Source organism: Coturnix japonica, chromosome Z (genome assembly GCF_054131305.1).
Source record: "Coturnix japonica strain WE chromosome Z, WE-NBRP24, whole genome shotgun sequence".
Taxonomy (NCBI): Eukaryota; Metazoa; Chordata; class Aves; order Galliformes; family Phasianidae; genus Coturnix; species Coturnix japonica.
In genome coordinates, this window is record NC_140702.1 from 2342979 (window position 1) to 2361591 (window position 18613).

The following is an 18613-nucleotide window of genomic DNA, read 5'->3' on the forward strand; positions in this document are numbered from 1 at the left end:
ATGGCAGGCAATATGTATGGAGTATTTGGCTCTCTTTACAGTCATGAATATTTGAGTATCTTCAACATGTGGCTCATTGCTTCCATTCCAGGCTGCCCAGAGAAGCTGTGGATGCCTGTCCTTGGTGTTGAAGGCAAGGTTGGATGGGTGATGGGCAGCCTGAGCTGGTTAGTGGGCAGCCAGCCCATGGCAGGGTGTTTAGAACTGGATGATCTTGAAGGTTTCTTCCAACCCAAGCCCTCCTGTGATCCTATGATTCTGTGATTTCATTCAGGTTTATTAAGATGAGATGAGTTCTCCTGAATGTGCTGTTCTCAATATGATTGTAATTGGAGTCTTAAATTATAATTGGGTGACTTAAACCAGACATCAATCTTTCTGATGGCCAAAATGAAATGAACTCAATCCTTTACTGTGTCAGTAGTCTGTAACTAGAGCCCATCAGGTAATTCCCAGCCTCCTGCCTGTATCAGTGGCTGCACACAGTGAAAAGGTCTGATGGGATTTTAACCTCTAAAATGTTCCAAAGCAACCAGAGGGTGAATATATTCACTATGCAAATACCTGCAGGAATAAGCTTGTCATGTATGTCCTCAGGTACCACAGTAGTTAATGGTGGGACTCAGTAGGTCATGCTGAAAGTTGAGTCTGCTGATCGTGAAGGTCTTTTCCAGTCCAAATGACCTTATGCTAATATTTCTGTATTTCTTTCTGTTCAGCTGCCAGAAAACCTCCCACCCAGCCCCCAGCTGACCCCGTGGTGAAAAATAAAACAGAAACCTCAGTGACGCTGGCATGGTCCCCTCCGAAGATGCACCGCCCCATTCCAATCGATGGCTACATTGTGGAATGCAAGAAACTAACTGGCTTCACCTGGGTGAGGTGCCACGAGTCTCATGTCCCCGTCCCAGAGTTCACGGTGAGCAATCTGTCTGAAGAGGCTGATGATCAGTTCCGAGTGTCTGCAGTCAATGCGCATGGACAGAGCCCGTCTCTGGAATTCCCAGGGAGCGTGCACCTTGGTAAGCACAAAAACCCCAATGGAAATGGGTCAGTGAGTGCTGAGCAGCTGTGTTGGTTCCCTAAAGATGTTTCCTTTGACTTTAAGGATAGTAGTGCATTAACACACCAAAGGCTTTCCTTTATTCCTAGTTCTCCTATCTCCTATCAGCCTCCAGGTACCACGAATGTGATACAAGTTCTGTTTCTGTGACAGAGACATGAATATTATTATCTTTTGATATCTCACGTGTACCAGAGGCAGAAGTTTCTGTAACAGATTTGAAGCATAGAAGTGCTTCTTCCAGCACTCATGCAAAGGGAGAAGTAAAAATGTCCCTATGATTTAATCTTCCATCTCTAAATGAGATACCAGACTTGCATCTCAAGAGCATTAAGACATGCATGTTGTTCTTCCTCAGAACCAGTCCTGGCTGTGAAATCCCCCCTAACAACTGGTGAAGCTGTTCCTGGAGGGGATGCCATGTTTACTATTGACCTTACAACAACGTGTTGCGGCACTTGGTACCTCAGTGGTAAAGTCTTACAGGAAAGCGAGACCTGCATCATCAAGAGAACCCAAACTACTCACAGCCTAATCATAAAGAACATCACCAAGAATGATGGTGGAGCAGAAGTGAAATTTGTTGCCAAAAATGTTGATGTCAGCACCAAGATGAGAGTGAGAGGTATTTGCTTTGATCCTTCTCCTTTCCTCTTACAGTCAAGGCATAGTTGCTGTGATCTGATGATTAGAACTGGGGCTGCAGGCATTCACTGACTGTACCAAATACCTGAAATTGCATCCCATGGACTGACGTGAGTCCTGGTAATGACCTAAACATGATAGCACTGAGTGTAGGGTAAGCCAATCTACCCAGCTGCTTGGTATCTGAACCAGATTGCTTCATGTCAGCTGATGAATGTCTGCAGTTCACAGCTATTGGCCAGTGCATTCAGTCACCAGGTTTACCACTGCATCACCATAGAGCAGTACTTTCAGCTCCAGGTTCAGACAGCCTTTCTGATTGCATTGAAATAGTTTAGAAGTAGGTGAGCAATCATGCCAATAATATCTCTATCAATCAGCTTTGCATGACAAAATAGAACAAATAAACATTCAGTATGGGAGGAGCTGTTTGTCATTGGGTGGAAACCTCTGCAGAAGCATGTTTAGAGCATTCTTAATCAGTAGAAGGAGATGTTTGGTTGAATTTTACTTAGTAAATCCGGCAAGAAGACCAAATGAAATATCTTGAATTGCTCAGCACTGACACAATGATGAGTGCAGGAACAGAAGGTGATACTTTTTCAGAGATGTTGCAGCAAACATTGACCACGTTAGCCTGATATCAATTGAAATAACGAGGCCTTTGCTCCTGACAGGTGCTGCAGTGAGATTTACCAATAAGAGCAAAGATCTAGAAAAGATCTCCGCTCGGCTGCGTGAGGAAGCCAAACTGCAGGCTGAGCTTTCAGACACAGGCGCTACTGTGGAGTGGATGAAGGATGGGAAGGAGCTCAAGGCCAGTGAAAAATATGAATTGCAAAATGTGGGGAAGAAGCACACCCTGAAAATTCACAGCGTCTCAATGGATGATGCTGGAAGTTGTCAGTGCATCTGTGAGGGGGATAAAATGCTCTATCAGCTTTCAGTGAAAGGTATGTGACAGTCTGGGCTGTCCTCTTCCTGCCCAGGGCCAGCAGACTGCATTCACCTGACTCCCCGACAGTCCAGCTGTTGTCAGACAGCATCTGGGGTGTTTTCAGTGGCTGTTTTGACTTGAACTGGCCAATCTGCTTTGTAGAGCCATTTGATTTCTGTGTTCTGTCCTGTGATTCGTCCATAAGATATAGAGGAAATCAAGGGAAAGATAGGAAAAAGAGCATCCCAGCCTTCCTGCTCTTCTCTCAGGGTGGCCACGAGACATGATGTAAACAGCTCTTTTGTAGCAGTGATCCCAAATGTAGAAGAGACCTGTGAAGAGTCACAGGGATGTTCACTTAGCTGTCATTCCATGGTGGGCTTTTTCTGACACAGATGTAGAGAGAAACTGAACTTTCCCACGCAGGTCTCTGTTTTGCTGCAGGGTGTAGGTCTGATCTCTGAGATCCACACGCTAGGCCTTGATTGCAATAAATGAGAGCCCTTTGTTTGCTCCAGTGGAAGACTTTCCATTTCTGCAGTACCCTCTGCAGATGACACAAATGCAAATGCACCTTCTTCCCAGCAACAGTTGCCTTTTTTTTTCTTTTACACTGAGTATGCATGAGGCTCTTCATCATATTCTGCTGGCTTGTCTCCCTTGTTGATCCATGGAGAAACAACAAAGCCCTAGAGTAGTGTATGCAGTTTGGCATTGGAGAGCTTACTTAATTGCTTCTTCTCAAAGAACAAACTCCAGAGAGGCATGGAGACAGCTCCAAAGAGAACTGAATAATGGGACTAAATTGATGGAGAGCAGAACTTCCTGCCAAGGCTTGTCAGCTAGTCTTAATTTTGCTTTTCTTCTCTCTGTTTGTCATGTTAGCATAATATTTCATACTGGCAGGTCTGCCCACAGAATTAACTGGCACAGGCTGCCCAGGGAGGTGGTGGGATCCCTGAAGATGTTCAGGAACTGTGGAGATGTGGCCCTGATGGATTTTACCAGGGGGCATGTTGCACTGTTTGATGAACATTATTGCATGAGAGCTAAGCTAAGATTTTAAAAGTTCTGGGGCTGTCTCTGAGCATCAAATCCAGAGGAAGCCTGCATGATTCCCTGAGAATGGATACCTCCTACTTTGGTGTAGGGTGAAGGGAACACTAGCAGTAACTCCTATCACAAAATGTCACATGGCTCAGACAAAAAAGCCATCAAGAGGGCTTAATTAGGAGCACCTAATGGTCACAGGCAGCACCTGTCTTAGGGCAGGGAAGTTATCTATCTATGTGTTATTGATTGATGCTATTAGTTCTTAACAGCTTGACTCTAGAGGGACTGTTCTTCTTTGGTCACCTAGTTTTAAAAGAATAGATGGCTCCTGTCTATTACAATTTTTAATGCATTATTTGTTCACTGCTGCCATAAATGTGCCTGGCATAGCAATTGGCCTTGGTATATTCAGTGACTGAAAGCAACAGTTGTTGCTCTAAGAAATGCAATACTAAGCTAGGTCTGCCTGTAGCTGACAGCCATCAGCTTGCTCCTCAGGCAGGTTGTGTCTGGATGGAATGAAGGGCATGAAATACTGATGTGCTCATCAAACGCTGCTTGTTAGCTTAGAGACAAGGTGTTGAATAGGTTTGTTCATGCATTGCAAACACGTTACTTAGCTGCCTTCATTTTAGCTTCAGAAGAACATGTGCAGAATACTGAATTGATTAGAAGAAATAAGAACTGTCTGCATAGAACTTACTCTTTCCTTACACAGGAGAATCAAGCAGATGTTTGTATGTGAGTACCTCCAGAGGTGAAACTCGATCCCCCAGATGTAATGAGCATAGACATTACAATCAGTTCTAACTGTATCTTCATGCTGTGCTGAATAAGCCTGAGTCAGGATGTAAACCACTTTCTCTTTTTCTCTTCAGATGAATCCATTAATTTTGTCAACAAGCCCAAAACGACTCCAGAAATATCCATCAGTCCTTCTGAAGACCTGGAGCTGGTGTGTGAGGTGTCAGCTGCAAGTGAAGCTGTCGTATGGAAGAAAGATCAAACAGAGGTGAAGCAGGACCAGAGGACAACCATCATCTCCCAGGGGACGCAGCGCAAGCTCATGGTCAAAAATGTGACCCTGAAAGACCAAGGGAGCTACAGCTGTGAAACAAAAGATGACAAAGCAACATTCCAAGTGAAAGTCAGAGGTGAGAAAATGCTTGGAATCCCAGAGATAAAGGAACGATTCATTTGGTATGTCTTGCATTTGGAGGATCAACTGACAGCCTCTCTGGTGCAAAACATTTTGGCTATAGGACTTTCTTTGTCATCTAGTGTCATAGCAACACTTTTCTACATGTGCTTTTCCATCCAGGAATGAATTACTGCAACAAACCATAGGCAAGGAGGGTAACTTGTGCAGCTCTTGTAGTCAGCTGGTGTCTGCAGGGTTACAGTGCAAGCGCACACCGGGCATGCAAGGAGTGAGAAAAGGGGAGGTGTTTGAAGAGATCTGGTTACAAAATTTGAAGGACACAATGAGGTGGAAAATGCCAATAATCAGACTGATAAATGGCCTGGGTTGCAAAGGCCCACAGTGCTCATCCAGTTCCAACCCCCTTCTTCCCATGTGCAGGGTTGCCAAGCAGCAGCCCAGGCTGCCCAGAACCACATCCAGCCTGGCCTTGAATGCCTGCAGGGATGGAGCATCCACAGTCTCCTTGGGCAACCTGTTCTAGAGGGCCGTTCCCTTCTGATTTACTGGAAATGTAGAGAGATATGAGAAGAAAAAAAGAGAAGGGAGGAGGTTCAGCAGTGCATGCAGGTGTTCTAAATCTCATGTCCAAATCTGCTATCAGACTGCGAAATGTTTAGCTTTGTGATATGATGTAATATGATATGAAATGATATGATATGATATGATATGATATGATATGCCTATCATTTCCCAAGGCAAAATAGAAGGGAAGGTATTTTCCTTTCTTAATGAGGCATCACGATGCTCCCTGTGAAGGGCAAGTATAGTGAAAACAGGGAACTGGAGTAAGCTCTGCCACAGACTACAGCAAAACGGTGTGACTGTTGTGATGTCCCTGCAGAGAAAGAAGACGTGTTTACAAACAAGGACAAGGTAGACAAGGAGGTGAAGGCTGCACCAACAGAAAATGCCACGCTGAGCTGCGAGGTGGCCCAGAAGAAGACGGAGGTGAAGTGGTACAAGGAGGGGAAACTGATCACCTGGAGCAAGAAGTTCAAGGCTGAGTCAGAGGGCAAACAGTGTCGGCTGGTGGTGAGCCAGGTGGAGAAGAAAGATGCAGGGGAGTACAGCTGCGAGGCTGCTGGCCAGAAACTCACCTTCAAGATTCATGTCACAGGTAAGACAGGTGTTGTCTGAAATACAGCAGAGAACAGTCAAGTAAAATCTAGTTTCTATTATACAGTGATCCAGTTGCAGTAGTCTGTGCTGAGGATTTTTCCGTATACTTGATTGCCTGGGTTTGTAGAAAGTATTTGGTTTTAGTATGGCACAAAGACCTGTTTCAGTCTGTCTGTAGAATAATAATTACTGATATATGTACAATGGAAGCAATATTCAAGATATTATTCAAATCTCTCCTGTGCCTGAGATCCCAAACTGTAATTCTTGTTCACGGAAACATTTGACTAAGATAAGTATGTGCAGTGAGGCTGGAGTGCATGTTGTACGTGCAGGCTTTCATGGCAGGAGAAGCAGGAACTTCTCCTAGTAGTACACTGCCTTTTTACTATGCCTTTATGTTGGAGGCTGCATCTGGATAGGTGAGTCTGCTACTCACAGTAAGAGACTTGGTAGAGCTGACTATTCCCAGAGCTCAAAGTAAAATAGATATCTGCAAATCACACACAAAGAAGAAAGGACTGCTTTGGTGAGCATATTTCCTTTGTGCCTTTGACAGTCACAGTTGTGGCAATGGTAGAGGCCATGAGGAGTCTGTTCAGGAAGCCAGGAGTACTGTTCTGGGTCATGAAAAGGCAGCCAGTGGTTTGACTATCACATGTTTATGTGTTTTGATGTTTCACAGTGGGTCTTAAGTAAAAGGAACTCAGGTTTTGGTTGCCTGCAGGACAGATGTTCTTTTGGGTTCAGTATGTTTGCATAGTGACTTGCAACCATGGGACTGGTGTTCAAGGACCCTCTTGGTTCCTTCAGTTCCTAGGTTCTTTCTTGCCTAGATTTGACACTTAGTTTCAACAGAAGAGCTGATATTCTCTGGTGAAGGCTATTAGTTTGGGCACAAGTGGTAACCTAAACCTGTTCCAACCTGTATATAAAGACCTGCAAGATGCTCACATGTCAGTCCCTCAGTCAATACTTTTTCTTTTCTTCCCTCAGAGCCAAAACCTGTGTTTATAAACCAGGAGCAGGTGCAGAAAGAGGTGAGTGCTGCCCTGACAGCAAGTGCCTGCCTCAGCTGTGAAGTAGCACAGGATCCAACTGGAGTAAAATGGTACAAGGATGGAAGACTGCTTGCCTCCTCCAGAAAGTTCAGAATGGAATCTGTGGGCAAAACACGGCGTCTGGTTGTGGAGCAGCTGGAGAAGAATGATGCTGGAGAATACATCTGCGAGGCTGCTGGCCAGAAGATGACCTTCAAGTTGGAAACAACTGGTGAGATGGGAATTTTTTTATTCCTTCTTTGCATCTTTGTAGATGCAAGGAGGATCTCCTCTACAGGCAGGAGATGTGAGTGTGAGTTATGGTGATCACTTACTGCGAGTCATAAAATCTGATGCTTCCAATAAAATCATGGACTCTGTTGGCTCTTTGAAGGTGCTCAAACTTAAAGGAGCTCATACACTTAGGGACACATCTTTTATGTGCTGCTAAGTGGTTTCTTCTTCTCCATCATCTCACAGGGTGGTGAAATTTGTTACGCGTCTCAACCACGTGGCTTCTGAAGAAGGCAAAGAGGCTGTGTTCAAGTGCACTGTTTCTCCTAGTGATGCTGTGGTCCCCTGGTTCAGGAATGGCGTCAAGATTGAAGCCAGTAAGAAACTCGTGATCTCACAGTAGGACACCAACCACAGCCTCACCATCACCGATCTGACACTGGAAGATGCAGCTGAAATCTCTGCCAGTGCTGAGGGCGTAGAAAGCACAGCCAATCTCAGAGTCCGAGGTAAGGGGCTGTAATGCCCCATTGATAGGCTGTCACTGGTGCTGTGGTTTGTGGGTTTCACATGTTGCCTTTCCTCTGATTATGGTGACGATATGGAATTTTGCTTCCTTAAATAGGGTTCCCCTGAATGCACTGGGACTGGAACCACTGTTTATATTCTTTCTAAAAAAACTGTTTGGTGGATTCACTGTGTTCTTACTGTTATTTTTTCTCACTGATCAGAGGCCTCAGTCTCATTCAAGAAGAAACTGGAGCCTAAAACTGTTGAAGAGAGAGAGACACAGTGACCCTGGAGGTAGAGCTGACCAAGCCTGCAGAAGTCAAGTGGATGAGGAACAGCATTGTATTGAAGGCCAGTGAAAAAACAGAGATCAAAGCTGAGGGAACAAAGTATATCTTGATAGTTAAGGACATCTCCTTTGCAGACAGGGACTTTTACTGCTGCGAGAGTCCTGACGACAAGAGCCAAGCCAAGATCAATATGGAAAGCAAGTGGAATGATTGCAAGGTCTGTAAAGACACTGGATGTGATTTGAACTTGGTTTCAGGTCTTCTCTATGATCACAGTGGCTACTGCCAGCCCTACTTGCCATGGGGGCAGGGAGACACAGCCCTGGGCTTGGACACCATTGTAATGCTTGAAAGAAGGTGAAAGAGAGGGCAGTCTTACCACTAACCCTCTTTATAATCTTTATAAGCAGTCAGAGCTAAAAGAAAAAATAAAAATAAAAACACAAGAGTGCATCTATCTATGGATGCTTTCCTTTCAAGTAAGCTAACGGTGTCTCAGCTGTAGCCCTGTACTTCTGTCCTATTTCCTGCATCCTTTTGTCATGTTTGCTACGGAATGGACAAGGACAGAATTGAAGGTCTATCTGATTTTTGTCTACAAAGCCCCTGCCACCAATTGCTGCTGTGTAGGTCATCAACAGGTACTGAAAGGCTTGATAGCAGGCTTTGAGTACATAAAAGGCTCTTAGAAAGTGGAAGCAAACAATCTGTTCTCTGTGCAGAAATAATAGACCTAAATTGCAATGATAAAGATGCAAGTTATACAACAAAAAAGCTTTTTAATGGTTGGATGACTGGATAAGTCATTTGGAGGGGCTTTGAAGCCTTCACTGTGGGTTTCAGGAAAGGTTAGTGAAATATCTGGGGCACAAAGAGCTGAGCATGTCCTGGAGCAATGGAGAAGGGCTGGATGATTTTTGCGGGTATTTTCAGCCATAGAATTTTGTGTTCTGGTGGTGTCAGTACATTCTTTCGTGCAACATGGACGGGTTGGTTTGTTGCATTGGTTCAGACTTTTGTACTAGGAGCTCAGCAGTGGTTAAAGCTCACACTTCTGCAAAGTAAACAAGCTCCTGCAATTCGTCTCTACTCTGTTTTAGCTGTGGATTAGCTTGACAGTTCCCTTCCATAAGCTTTATGGTTCCCTTCTGTAAGTCTACTTACACAGACTGAGTTGCTTAACTTGAAGTCTTGCTCCAGGATTTTGAGCATATTATTAGCAAAAATATCACAAATAATTTCACCAACATTTCTCCCCACCTATATGTAGCTTTCTTTTTTTTCACTGGAAGGGTTTACACTGGCAGATAGGGTGGGCATGTAGAAACAACCCCATTAATTCTGACAAAGCTCTGATTTCTCTGACTGGCCTTTGTTTTGTGATTCAGCGTGCATGCCCTGTAGCTAAAGCCTGGATGTCTTCCCCAACACCTTCAGTCTCCCATCCTTACTTAAGTTACTTCATTGCAAATCTCTCTGCTAGTCCAAGAGAGTTTTTATTTTACCCCTTTTGTGAGGCAGCAGCTGGATGGGAAGGGTGAGATGAGTGAAGACTAGGTTGGTTGGGTGGCTTTTTTTTTCTCAAACGTCCCTTCCAACCTAAACCTTTGTCTGATTCCTTTGATGATTCTATTTCTCAGCTGCTTGTGTGAGATCTCCAACCTGTCCCCGTTGTCTTTCAGTGCGGCAGATGAAGCTGGTGAAAGATCTGCAGCCCCTGGAATTCCCTGAGAAGGGAACTGTCACCTTTTCGGTGGAGGTGTCCCATGAGGATGTGGAAGGGACTTGGCAGAAGGACGGCGTGCGGCTGAAGCCTGCACCAAATATCACGATGGGTGTCCAGGGGAAGAAACATTCCTTGACACTTTCTTCTCTGAGCCTTGAAGATGCAGGACTCATTTCCTTTAAAGCAGAAGGCATGAATTCATCGGGGAGGCTCACTGTGACAGGTATTGGTTGGTGCAAGGTGTGCTTATCTGCTCCTGTCCCAGATTACTTGAACAGCAGAACCAGCTTTCCTTCCAGCTGCAAAGAATGTTTTGCACTGGGCCATTGCCACCAGAGTATCCCTGAAATATCAAGAGGATTGTTGTAACATTGTTGTCCCTAGCACAAGTAATGATAATGTGCTCAAAACAATAGGTTTTTTTGTTGTTAATGACAAGTTCTAGTAAGCATGGAGAGTAGGCACTGCCTTTCATTATTCCTTATGCCAGATGCCCCTAGAGACCTCATTCCCAACTAAATCCACATCCTTCTTTCTCCTTCTCAGAACTGCCTGTGAAAATCAGCAAACCATTGGCAGACATTAGCGTCACTCAGAAGGACAAGGTCACATTTGAGTGTGAGCTGTCCAGGCCCAACGTGGACATCAAGTGGTTCAAGGTATGGCATGTAATGGTATTTTCCTTTCTGACTTGTCTGGAAATGAATGAGAGCCTTTAATTTCACTTCCAAGGGATGCGAGTCTGAGCTTTTGCTTGATAGCTTTTGCACTGCTCCCTTTTCTTTATGCTCTTTTGCTTGCCCAGATCAGCACTCTTTGTTATTATGTCCTGAGTTCATTTATCAAGTTGAAATGAAAGTTTGTTTTGTGTTTCTTGTGAACTCCTGAGGTCTTGCTGCACAAAATATTGTTGGTTGGAGTACAGTACATTGCTGAGCTTCAACTCTAACACAGAAATTCTCAGCCAGGATTTTGTAGCCTTGTTGTGAACTGGGTTTTAGGGTGAAATCTGAGTTTTCTTTGCACCTGACAGTGTGAGAATTTGCTCTGGCACTTTGTGTACCTCCGCGGTGCTCAGCTGTTCCTTCCCTTACTTGGGGATAACGTCATTTATTCAAGGTGATGTCCAAACGGGCTTGTTGACAGTTTTCCACAGTGCTTTAAGCTGTCATAGGTCAGCCAGAATTTATGCATGTTCTATAGCCATTCCTACATGTTGAAAACACTGCACTGTGCTTAAGCTTCAGCATATGTTCCAGTAAGCACAGTTCCATTAATTCTAGGGAAGCGGGTGAATTAAGCATAGATCTGAAGGCTGCCTATGCTCAGTGCAGAGATGGAAGGACTAATGGAGATCTGACTTGGTATTTTCCCTTCTAGGAATGGAAGGCGCTGCGTCAAAGTAAAAAAGTGGGCATTTCTTCCCAGGGAAATAAGAGAAGCCTCATTTTTCACAAGTGTGAATATGAAGATCAGGGAACATACTCGTGCAAAGCAGACGAAGACAAGACGTCAGTTACCCTAAAGATTCATGGTATATTTAACTGAAAGAGCAAATAAATCCTCTTGTGGTGTTTTGTACCACAGGAAGAAATGCTTCATGGGCAGTTTGGGCATTTCTTGGTTAGTCATTTTGGATACCTTTCTCTTTTTTCTTTATGCTTATGACAGATTTTCCCTCCGTGTGTTGCACTAGTTAAACCCCAGTTTGTAGCTCATCACGGGGCTCTGATGTATCAGACTGGTTACTGAACACACGGGTCTGCTGTGCCCTGGTAGATGCCACCTTCCAAAGGGACGTCTGAAAGGATGCTTTTTTCTGATTTCCTACTAGATGCTGTCCTCATGTGGCCACTTGGGTTCAGTGTTAGCATGAACATGAACATCTGTCCTGTCCCATGAGTTTGGTGAACTCTCATTTTCTCTCTCAGACTGCAGCCAGGTTGGGTTGCTGTTTCAGTACTGGCTGTTTTATGCAGGAACTCTGCTCCTGAGGTTAATCCAAGTTGTATCCAAGCCCTTCAGAAGGAAAGGGAAACAGTAGCACAGAAATATGGTCTGATTCTGACATAAGTAAGTGCAGACCTGGAGAGTTAAAAGGGATTGTGTGATGTTCAAGGGATTTTGAAGAAAAGATGTCCCCTAAGTAAGATTTGTTGCTGACATTCCCCATACATTGTGGGCACACAAGCTAAGGAGAGACTAGTGATGAGCATGCAGAGAAGCCAATGGTTCAGACAGGTTTGTAGTGACACGACATTGTAGAGTTCTGTCTAGTTCTCCTTGGCATAGTTTGGAAAATAAAGATGAGGTGATTGGTGGTAACCAATATGGCTTCATCAAGGTCAAGCCATGCCTGACAAACTTGGTGGCCTTTCATGATGGAGTAACAGCATCAGTGGATAATGGGAGAGCAACTGACATCATCTACTTGGACTTGTGCAGAGCATTTGATCCCGTCCTGCATGACATCCTGGTCACCAAAGTGGAGAAAAATGGTTTTGATGGATGGACCAGTTGCAGGATAGGGAACTGTCTGGATGGTCACACTCAGAGAGTTGCAGTCAATAGCTGAGTGTCCAGGTGGAGGGTGGTGTTGTTACCAGTGTTCTTTAACATTTTTGTAGGCAACATGGCCAGTGGAGTCAAATGCAGCCTCAGCAAGTTTGCAGATGACGCCAAGCTGAGCGGTGCTGTTGATGTGCTAGAGGGAAGGGATGCTACCCAGAGGGACCTGGACAGGCTGGAGAGGTGGGCCCTTGGCAGCCTCATGAACTTGAGTGTGGCCAAGTACAAGGCCCTGCACCTGGGTCAGGGCAATGCCAAGCACAGGTACAGGCTTAGAGGAGAATGATTTGAGAGAAGCCTTGACCCTGAGGAGAAGAGTTGGTCTGGAGGGAGGTGTCCCTGCCTATAGCAGTGGGATTGGAACTAAATGACCTTAAAGATTCATTCAATTCTATTGTTTTTCTACCCTTAATTTTGCTTGAAAGGTTTTAGAATAAATGAGATTCTGGTTTCCATGAAAACTGTTTGCAGGGAGCTCCATTGTAGCTAGTAAGTCTATGTTTAAGTTCAAGGGCAATAATGCATTTACTGTGTTGAAGACAGAAATGACGCAGGAATGGATGATGGTTTAGAATAAAACAAAATCCTACTTATTTTCTATGCAAATATGTGTAAGGAAAAGATGCTTGACTCATTTCTGGAAATACCCTGACAAATATATCTCTACTGTTTCACAGCTGGAGATATCAAGATTGTTAAACCACTGGAAGATGTGGAAGTGAATGAATATGGGAGTGCATCTTTTGTCTGTGAGATTTCACACGATGAGGTTCAGAGCCAGTGGTACAAAGATGACAACAAGCGGAAGGCTGATGACAACATCAGAATGCAACAAGATGGTAGGGTGTAAGAGGGGGATCTTTCTCCTGAGTGGGTGGTGGGTTGGAGATCAAGCAGAAAGGACATCTGAAATGAAGTGAAGAGGGTTCAGAAGGGAGTTCCCCTTTTGTTTTGGGACTGAGGTTAGGGTGGAACAAGTGACATGGTGGGAAGCTTAGTGTGGGAAGTGTGATGCTATCCCACCATCCCACACTGCCAGGAGCAGGTAGGAAATGAATGCAGTTCTTTCCAAAGTGGGGGTGAACAGGGCAGTCAGTTCACCTCTCCAAAGAGGTTTTGTCTGACAGTGAGTGTGATCCTTCTGTATCAGGTACTTTGAAGGTGACGGTGGCCGCATTTGTTTAGTCCTTGTAGAAGCCATGTTTAGATTCCGCTTTGGTGGGGATGTGGATGTAAGGGAATGGGTGGTTTAATTGACATGAGAGAACAGGTACTGATGCTGTGAAACCAGATGGATGATGCTCAGCCTGGCCATGTGCCTCAGAGCTCTTTGCTCAAGGAAGCCAAGTGTAGTTGTGGGTTTGCTCTCAAGAGCACAGTTTGGTAGGAATGAGTTGGCAGTTGGACTAGATGACCTTATTGGTCTTTTCCAGCCTTAGTGACTCTGTGGTTCTCTGCTTCAGGAAAGACCTGCTCTCTGACTTACACACGTGTCCAAGTCAAGGATGCAGCAGAATTAAAATCTGTATCAGAAAAGGCAGAATCTCGTGCCCATCTTACAGTTAAAGGTAATTGTGCTTCTGATGACGATTTTGCTTAAATTACCTTATGTTATAAACCAGCTAACATCCTTTGCTCGAATGTCAAGGAAGTTAAACACCACCAGGACCTTTCACAGAAATAAAAACTCCTACCTACCTGCCTTTCTGCCCACAAAATATCCAGCTTGTCTTTTGGGATTTACTTTTGCTAAGTAAAACAGATTATTTTCCTAGGAAGTTGATTTTCTACCTTTAGACTTCAGATTTGTGTTTGAACGTTGAGGGATAAAAAATATAGCTTGACTTCTTCTTCACTTTCTCTTGCTGTTCGAAAAGAGCACAGTTTTTTTTTTTTGTTTGTTTGTTTTTTTAAAATACAATGTTAGGGTATATATATGATGTTAAGTGTGATAAAGAAAAGGGAGACATTTGAGTTAGCACAGTGCTCAAGAGTTCAGTCCCCAGCTTTGCCACTGTTATAAGGGCAAGAACATCCTAGAAGATGAATTTCTACTAAGTTGAGTCATTACATTTGAGCTACAGAGACCTTTACTAGGTGAAAACTTGTTTTTACGAGCTAAGTTGCTGTATTTAATCAAAGTAATTATGAATGTCCGTGTTTCACTGATGCTCTATTCCATCTTGTAATGTGAGGAGTTTGATATCGGGATGGGAAGGTCATGGTTTGATTTGGATGTTGGACTGGGAATCAGAAGATCTGGGCTCTCTTCAGGTTGTCAGTCTTACTGTCTGACTTCATAACAACATTCCTTTCTATTCTTTGTTTAATGATGTTTTAAGGCATTTTGAGCTGATAGGTGTAGTGTTCATGTGCAGTAATGCTGACGTGAGTAAGTAGGGTGATAATGTAAGGGTTTTTTACATTCCTTCTAAATCTCTGCTTTCTCTTGTTCCATCCTTCTTAAAGAGCAATCCATTAATCTAGTAAAGGAGCTGTGTGATGAGGATGTGACTGAGCTTGAAGAAGCCAAATTTGAATGCGAGATATCCATTCCTTCTGTGAAACCTCCCAAGTGGTGTCTACGTGGGGAAGTCTTACAGGCTGGCAGAAACTTGATTATGCAGCAAGAAGGCACCATCCACCGGCTGACCATACCGAAAACCACCACTGATATGACAGGCACCATTCAGTTCTCAATTGGCAAATCCAAATCCACAGCCAATCTGCTCGTCAGAGGTAACATATCCTGGCTTGGTTTACATCATGAAGATGGAGAATTAATTAATGTCCAGTCTTCCTTCACTGGGGTCTTTGAAATATTGTGTGTGTGTCTGGAGGGTCTGCTCCATTTCCAGTTCAAAGTCGTTGGACACTAAATGAGACAGCTGCATCTCAGTAAAAGATCTGCTTGTATATTTGTAATGTGCTTACTATTCAGATCTACAGAGCTGAGGTTTTGTCCTTAGCTATAGCAAAGAAGTCAAATCAGGTGAAATTAATTGTATTTCTGAACTAGACAAGTTGAAGTTTGGTAGCACCTAAATTTGATGCAGTTTGTCATTGTCATTGATTTCATCTGAAAGAAACTTCCAGGCTTTTTATCTGCTGTTGTCCCCAGCGTAAGAGTCTCCATTCACATCCTAAAGTACTTGTTATATTTTCAACTCACTCTTACTTGAATAAAAGCCTCAACTGGGAGCAATTTAATAAGCACAGAACAAGAGCTGGACCTTGCATTTGGTAGATAATATACAGTATTACTTTATAGAAATGTAGTCAATGGCATTCCCTATAGACAATCATTTGTTTTATCTTTAGAGTGGTTCAAAGAACCATTGTGAACATGACATTAATTGGAATGGAATAGACGCAAGACACTTTCCTCTTCTTCCAATTGTCCTCATCCTTTCTTCTGAATGGTTCCTGAATGGCAACCTCCTTTACACCAACAATTACAATGACATCAAGAATGTTGGCAATTGCTGCACACTGACAATGAAGCAGGTTAAGCCTGAGGATGCTGGCACAGTGACAGTGAAGTCAGACAAGGTGTCAGAAAGCGCGTGCCTGAAGGTGATAGGTGGGTCTGATCACAGCCCTCCTGGATGTAAGAGATGCTAAGGAGCTCCAGTTCATTCTATTGTGCAGCAATCCTGCTTCTAAAGCTCACCTCTCTGGGGTGACAAATCATCAGGGGCTTTCTTCCAGTGGAAGGTTCCATTGCAGCAGATATCAACGAAGGAGGATGGTTTTGGTGTCCTGCCAAAGCATTCCATTGCTTTTTATCATCATTTTACTTAACACAAGGAGAGTTACAAGAGCAATTTCTTTTACTGCTTCAGTAACATGCAGTGTCAGTTCTGTTGTCTCCAAGGATTTATGACTGCAGGGAGAGATCATTCAGAGTGTGTGTTTTGCCTCTGGAATGACTAATGACCAGGCTGTGAGCAACCCAATCTAGCTGTGAATGTCCCTGTTTATTGCAGGGGAGCTGGGCTAGATGGCCTTTAAGGGTCTGTTCCAATTCTAAGGATACTTTGATTCTAATCTGCTCTCCCCAGCAATTAAGCTCTTTTACTCTATGCACTCAGAGTTTGAAGTTTTTCCTCTTTCTCCTTTCTTTTGCATTTGGTGGATGTTTTTTTTCCCAGTATAAACACCTGATGTGTGAAATAGAAGATAGATAAAGGGAGTCAATAAAACAGGAAAATCAAAAGTGTTTAGCAGCTTATCCTCTTAATACTGAGCTCTGCTGTATGAGCTCTGCTCCATGTGAGGGCGATGCCAGCTCTCCAGCTTTAGAAGAGCTGCATCCCAATTACTTCATATGCTATCAGTCCCACCCATGGCAATGCAGGCTGTCCCTCCTGTTCCCTGTATTCTCTTACTGATTAGTTCAGAATTCCATAAAGCATATTCAGTCAACAGACATGAAACCGCTTTAGGTTCTACATTGGTGTCGTCAGTACTGGTAAAGATTTATTGATCCCTCTTTAAAAATCTGAAAGCAACTGGAAATGTCTCAACTTTTGTATCACGTTGTTCTGTTTTGCCTGTTTAATTGCAGAGAAGCCTGCTGTCTTCATGAAGTGTTTGAATGATGTTTTTTATGAGGAGCGGGGTGCGACTAAATTGGAATGCAAAGTCTCTAAAGAGAAGGTCAAACCAATGTGGAAAAAGGACGGTGTTGTGCTCACTTCTGGCAACAAGTATGAGCTGGTACAGTCTGGGAAGACCCTATGTCCCCTTATCCATGACCTCGAGAAGTCAGATGCAGGATTCTATACCCGTGATATTGGCACAGATGTTGCCAAGTCAAAGGTCGGCGTTCAGGGTAAGTACTGTGGAAAGTAAAGGAGTGCTGAAAGCACATTCAGTGTGGTCACTATGTCTTACACCTATTCCCCGATGAGCTTTAATAGTTTCTACAATAGAACTGTATTTCTGCAATTTAGCACAGTGATGTCTGCAGAATTCCCATTGCTTTTGATGTAAATGTATCTCCTTTTGCCATGAAAATCACCAAACACATCAAGAATGTCCTGGAAATGTTTCCTTTCTAAACATCCCTAAAATGGAGAAATGGTTTGAACACCAGTAGGGGTAGGATGGTAACAAATGAGCTAATAGAAACATTTAATTTCTTGTCATAGGCAAAACCCTTTTTCTCACGCAGCATCCTAGAGTTGTCCTCTCTGTTAGGTTTTTCCCTCTGTAGCTCATTGAATCTTCATTGTGCTCCATGGACTGAGCTGCTCGCCTTGTAGTTCTTCCAGAGCAAAGCCAAGAGATTCACGTCTCTTTTTTTTTATAGCTTTCTGGTAATTCTGAGTGGAGAATGTCTTAGAGAATACATCAGTGAGGAACGCAGCCATGATCTGCAAATCCTGAGTTAAAACACCAGTACTGCTACTCACATCAATCACAAATGCCTTTTCTCCATATAAACCTCATACTAACCCATCTCTTATCTTCCAGAGCTGAATATTGGCATTACCAAATGGCTGAAAAACACTGAAATCCCGGAGGGAGAAGATTGCACTTTTGAATGCATTCTGTCCCATGAAAGCATTGATGAGTTCATGTGGACACTGAATGGAAGCAGAGTGGAAAGTGGTGGACGATTTAAAGCTTTTAACGTGGGTTGGTAAGAGACTCTCCTTATCAAAAGTGTGACTCCTACTGACGCTGGGGAAGTCGATTTTACTGCCCGTGGTCTAACCTCCAAAGCCTCTCTGTCTGTGAAAGGTAATGAGATGGGAGAGATTCTTAGGTCTGATTCCTTCAGCTGTCTTCTGATAAGATTGTCGTGAGAGCTAACTCATAATATGGTTAAAGTGAATAGCAACCTTCTACTTGAACCTTGAAGCACTGAGAATTTCTCTTAAAAATAAGTAAGAGGAGGAACCATTTTACACAAATGTGAGAACTACCCAAAACACTGGGGTAGTGTTGGAAATGGGCATCTCACTACACCTTGTTCCATTACCAGTAATTCAGGAATGATCTGTTGAGGGAACGGTGGGAGCAAATATCCTCTAAGTATAAGCTGAAGGGATGGCCTTCACATCATCTAGCTGTACAACAAATTCCTATCTAGAACATGTGCATCTGAGAGCATCATCTGAGGCTCCCAGGGTGATCAGTGGAGAGAAGGAAGAGGCAGTTTTCAGACATGGTTCATCATCCTCAATGGGGTAGATTTAAGAGAGAATTAATGG

General features: G+C 43.6%; 3 protein-coding genes across 4 annotated transcripts in view; all 3 read left to right on the forward strand.

Annotated features, from left to right (window-relative positions):
- LOC146753434 (obscurin-like) lies at window positions 1-8743 on the forward strand. The gene is made up of 10 exons (XM_085529363.1): window positions 1-7; window positions 720-1022; window positions 1422-1688; window positions 2386-2661; window positions 4577-4852; window positions 5744-6019; window positions 6959-6977; window positions 7542-7694; window positions 8075-8312; window positions 8726-8743. The coding sequence occupies exons 1-10, from the start codon at window positions 1-3 to the stop codon at window positions 8741-8743; spliced, it is 1833 nt and encodes a 610-aa protein (XP_085385489.1).
- Window positions 7021-18140, forward strand: LOC146753435 (obscurin-like). Its single transcript, XM_085530505.1, has 11 exons — window positions 7021-7293; window positions 7542-7804; window positions 8027-8312; window positions 9778-10044; window positions 10368-10480; window positions 11202-11355; window positions 13067-13228; window positions 13853-13957; window positions 14859-15128; window positions 16960-17226; window positions 17871-18140. The coding sequence occupies exons 4-11, from the start codon at window positions 9786-9788 to the stop codon at window positions 18041-18043; spliced, it is 1503 nt and encodes a 500-aa protein (XP_085386631.1). The 5' UTR covers window positions 7021-7293; window positions 7542-7804; window positions 8027-8312; window positions 9778-9785; the 3' UTR covers window positions 18044-18140.
- The window catches only part of LOC146753436 (uncharacterized), a 13353-nt gene continuing 12790 nt past the window's right edge, over window positions 18051-18613 (forward strand). For both annotated transcript variants that reach the window (XM_085530501.1, XM_085530502.1), the window contains exon 1: window positions 18051-18140. The gene's annotated coding sequence lies outside the window, so the exon portion shown is untranslated. The remainder of the gene's footprint in view (window positions 18141-18613) is intronic.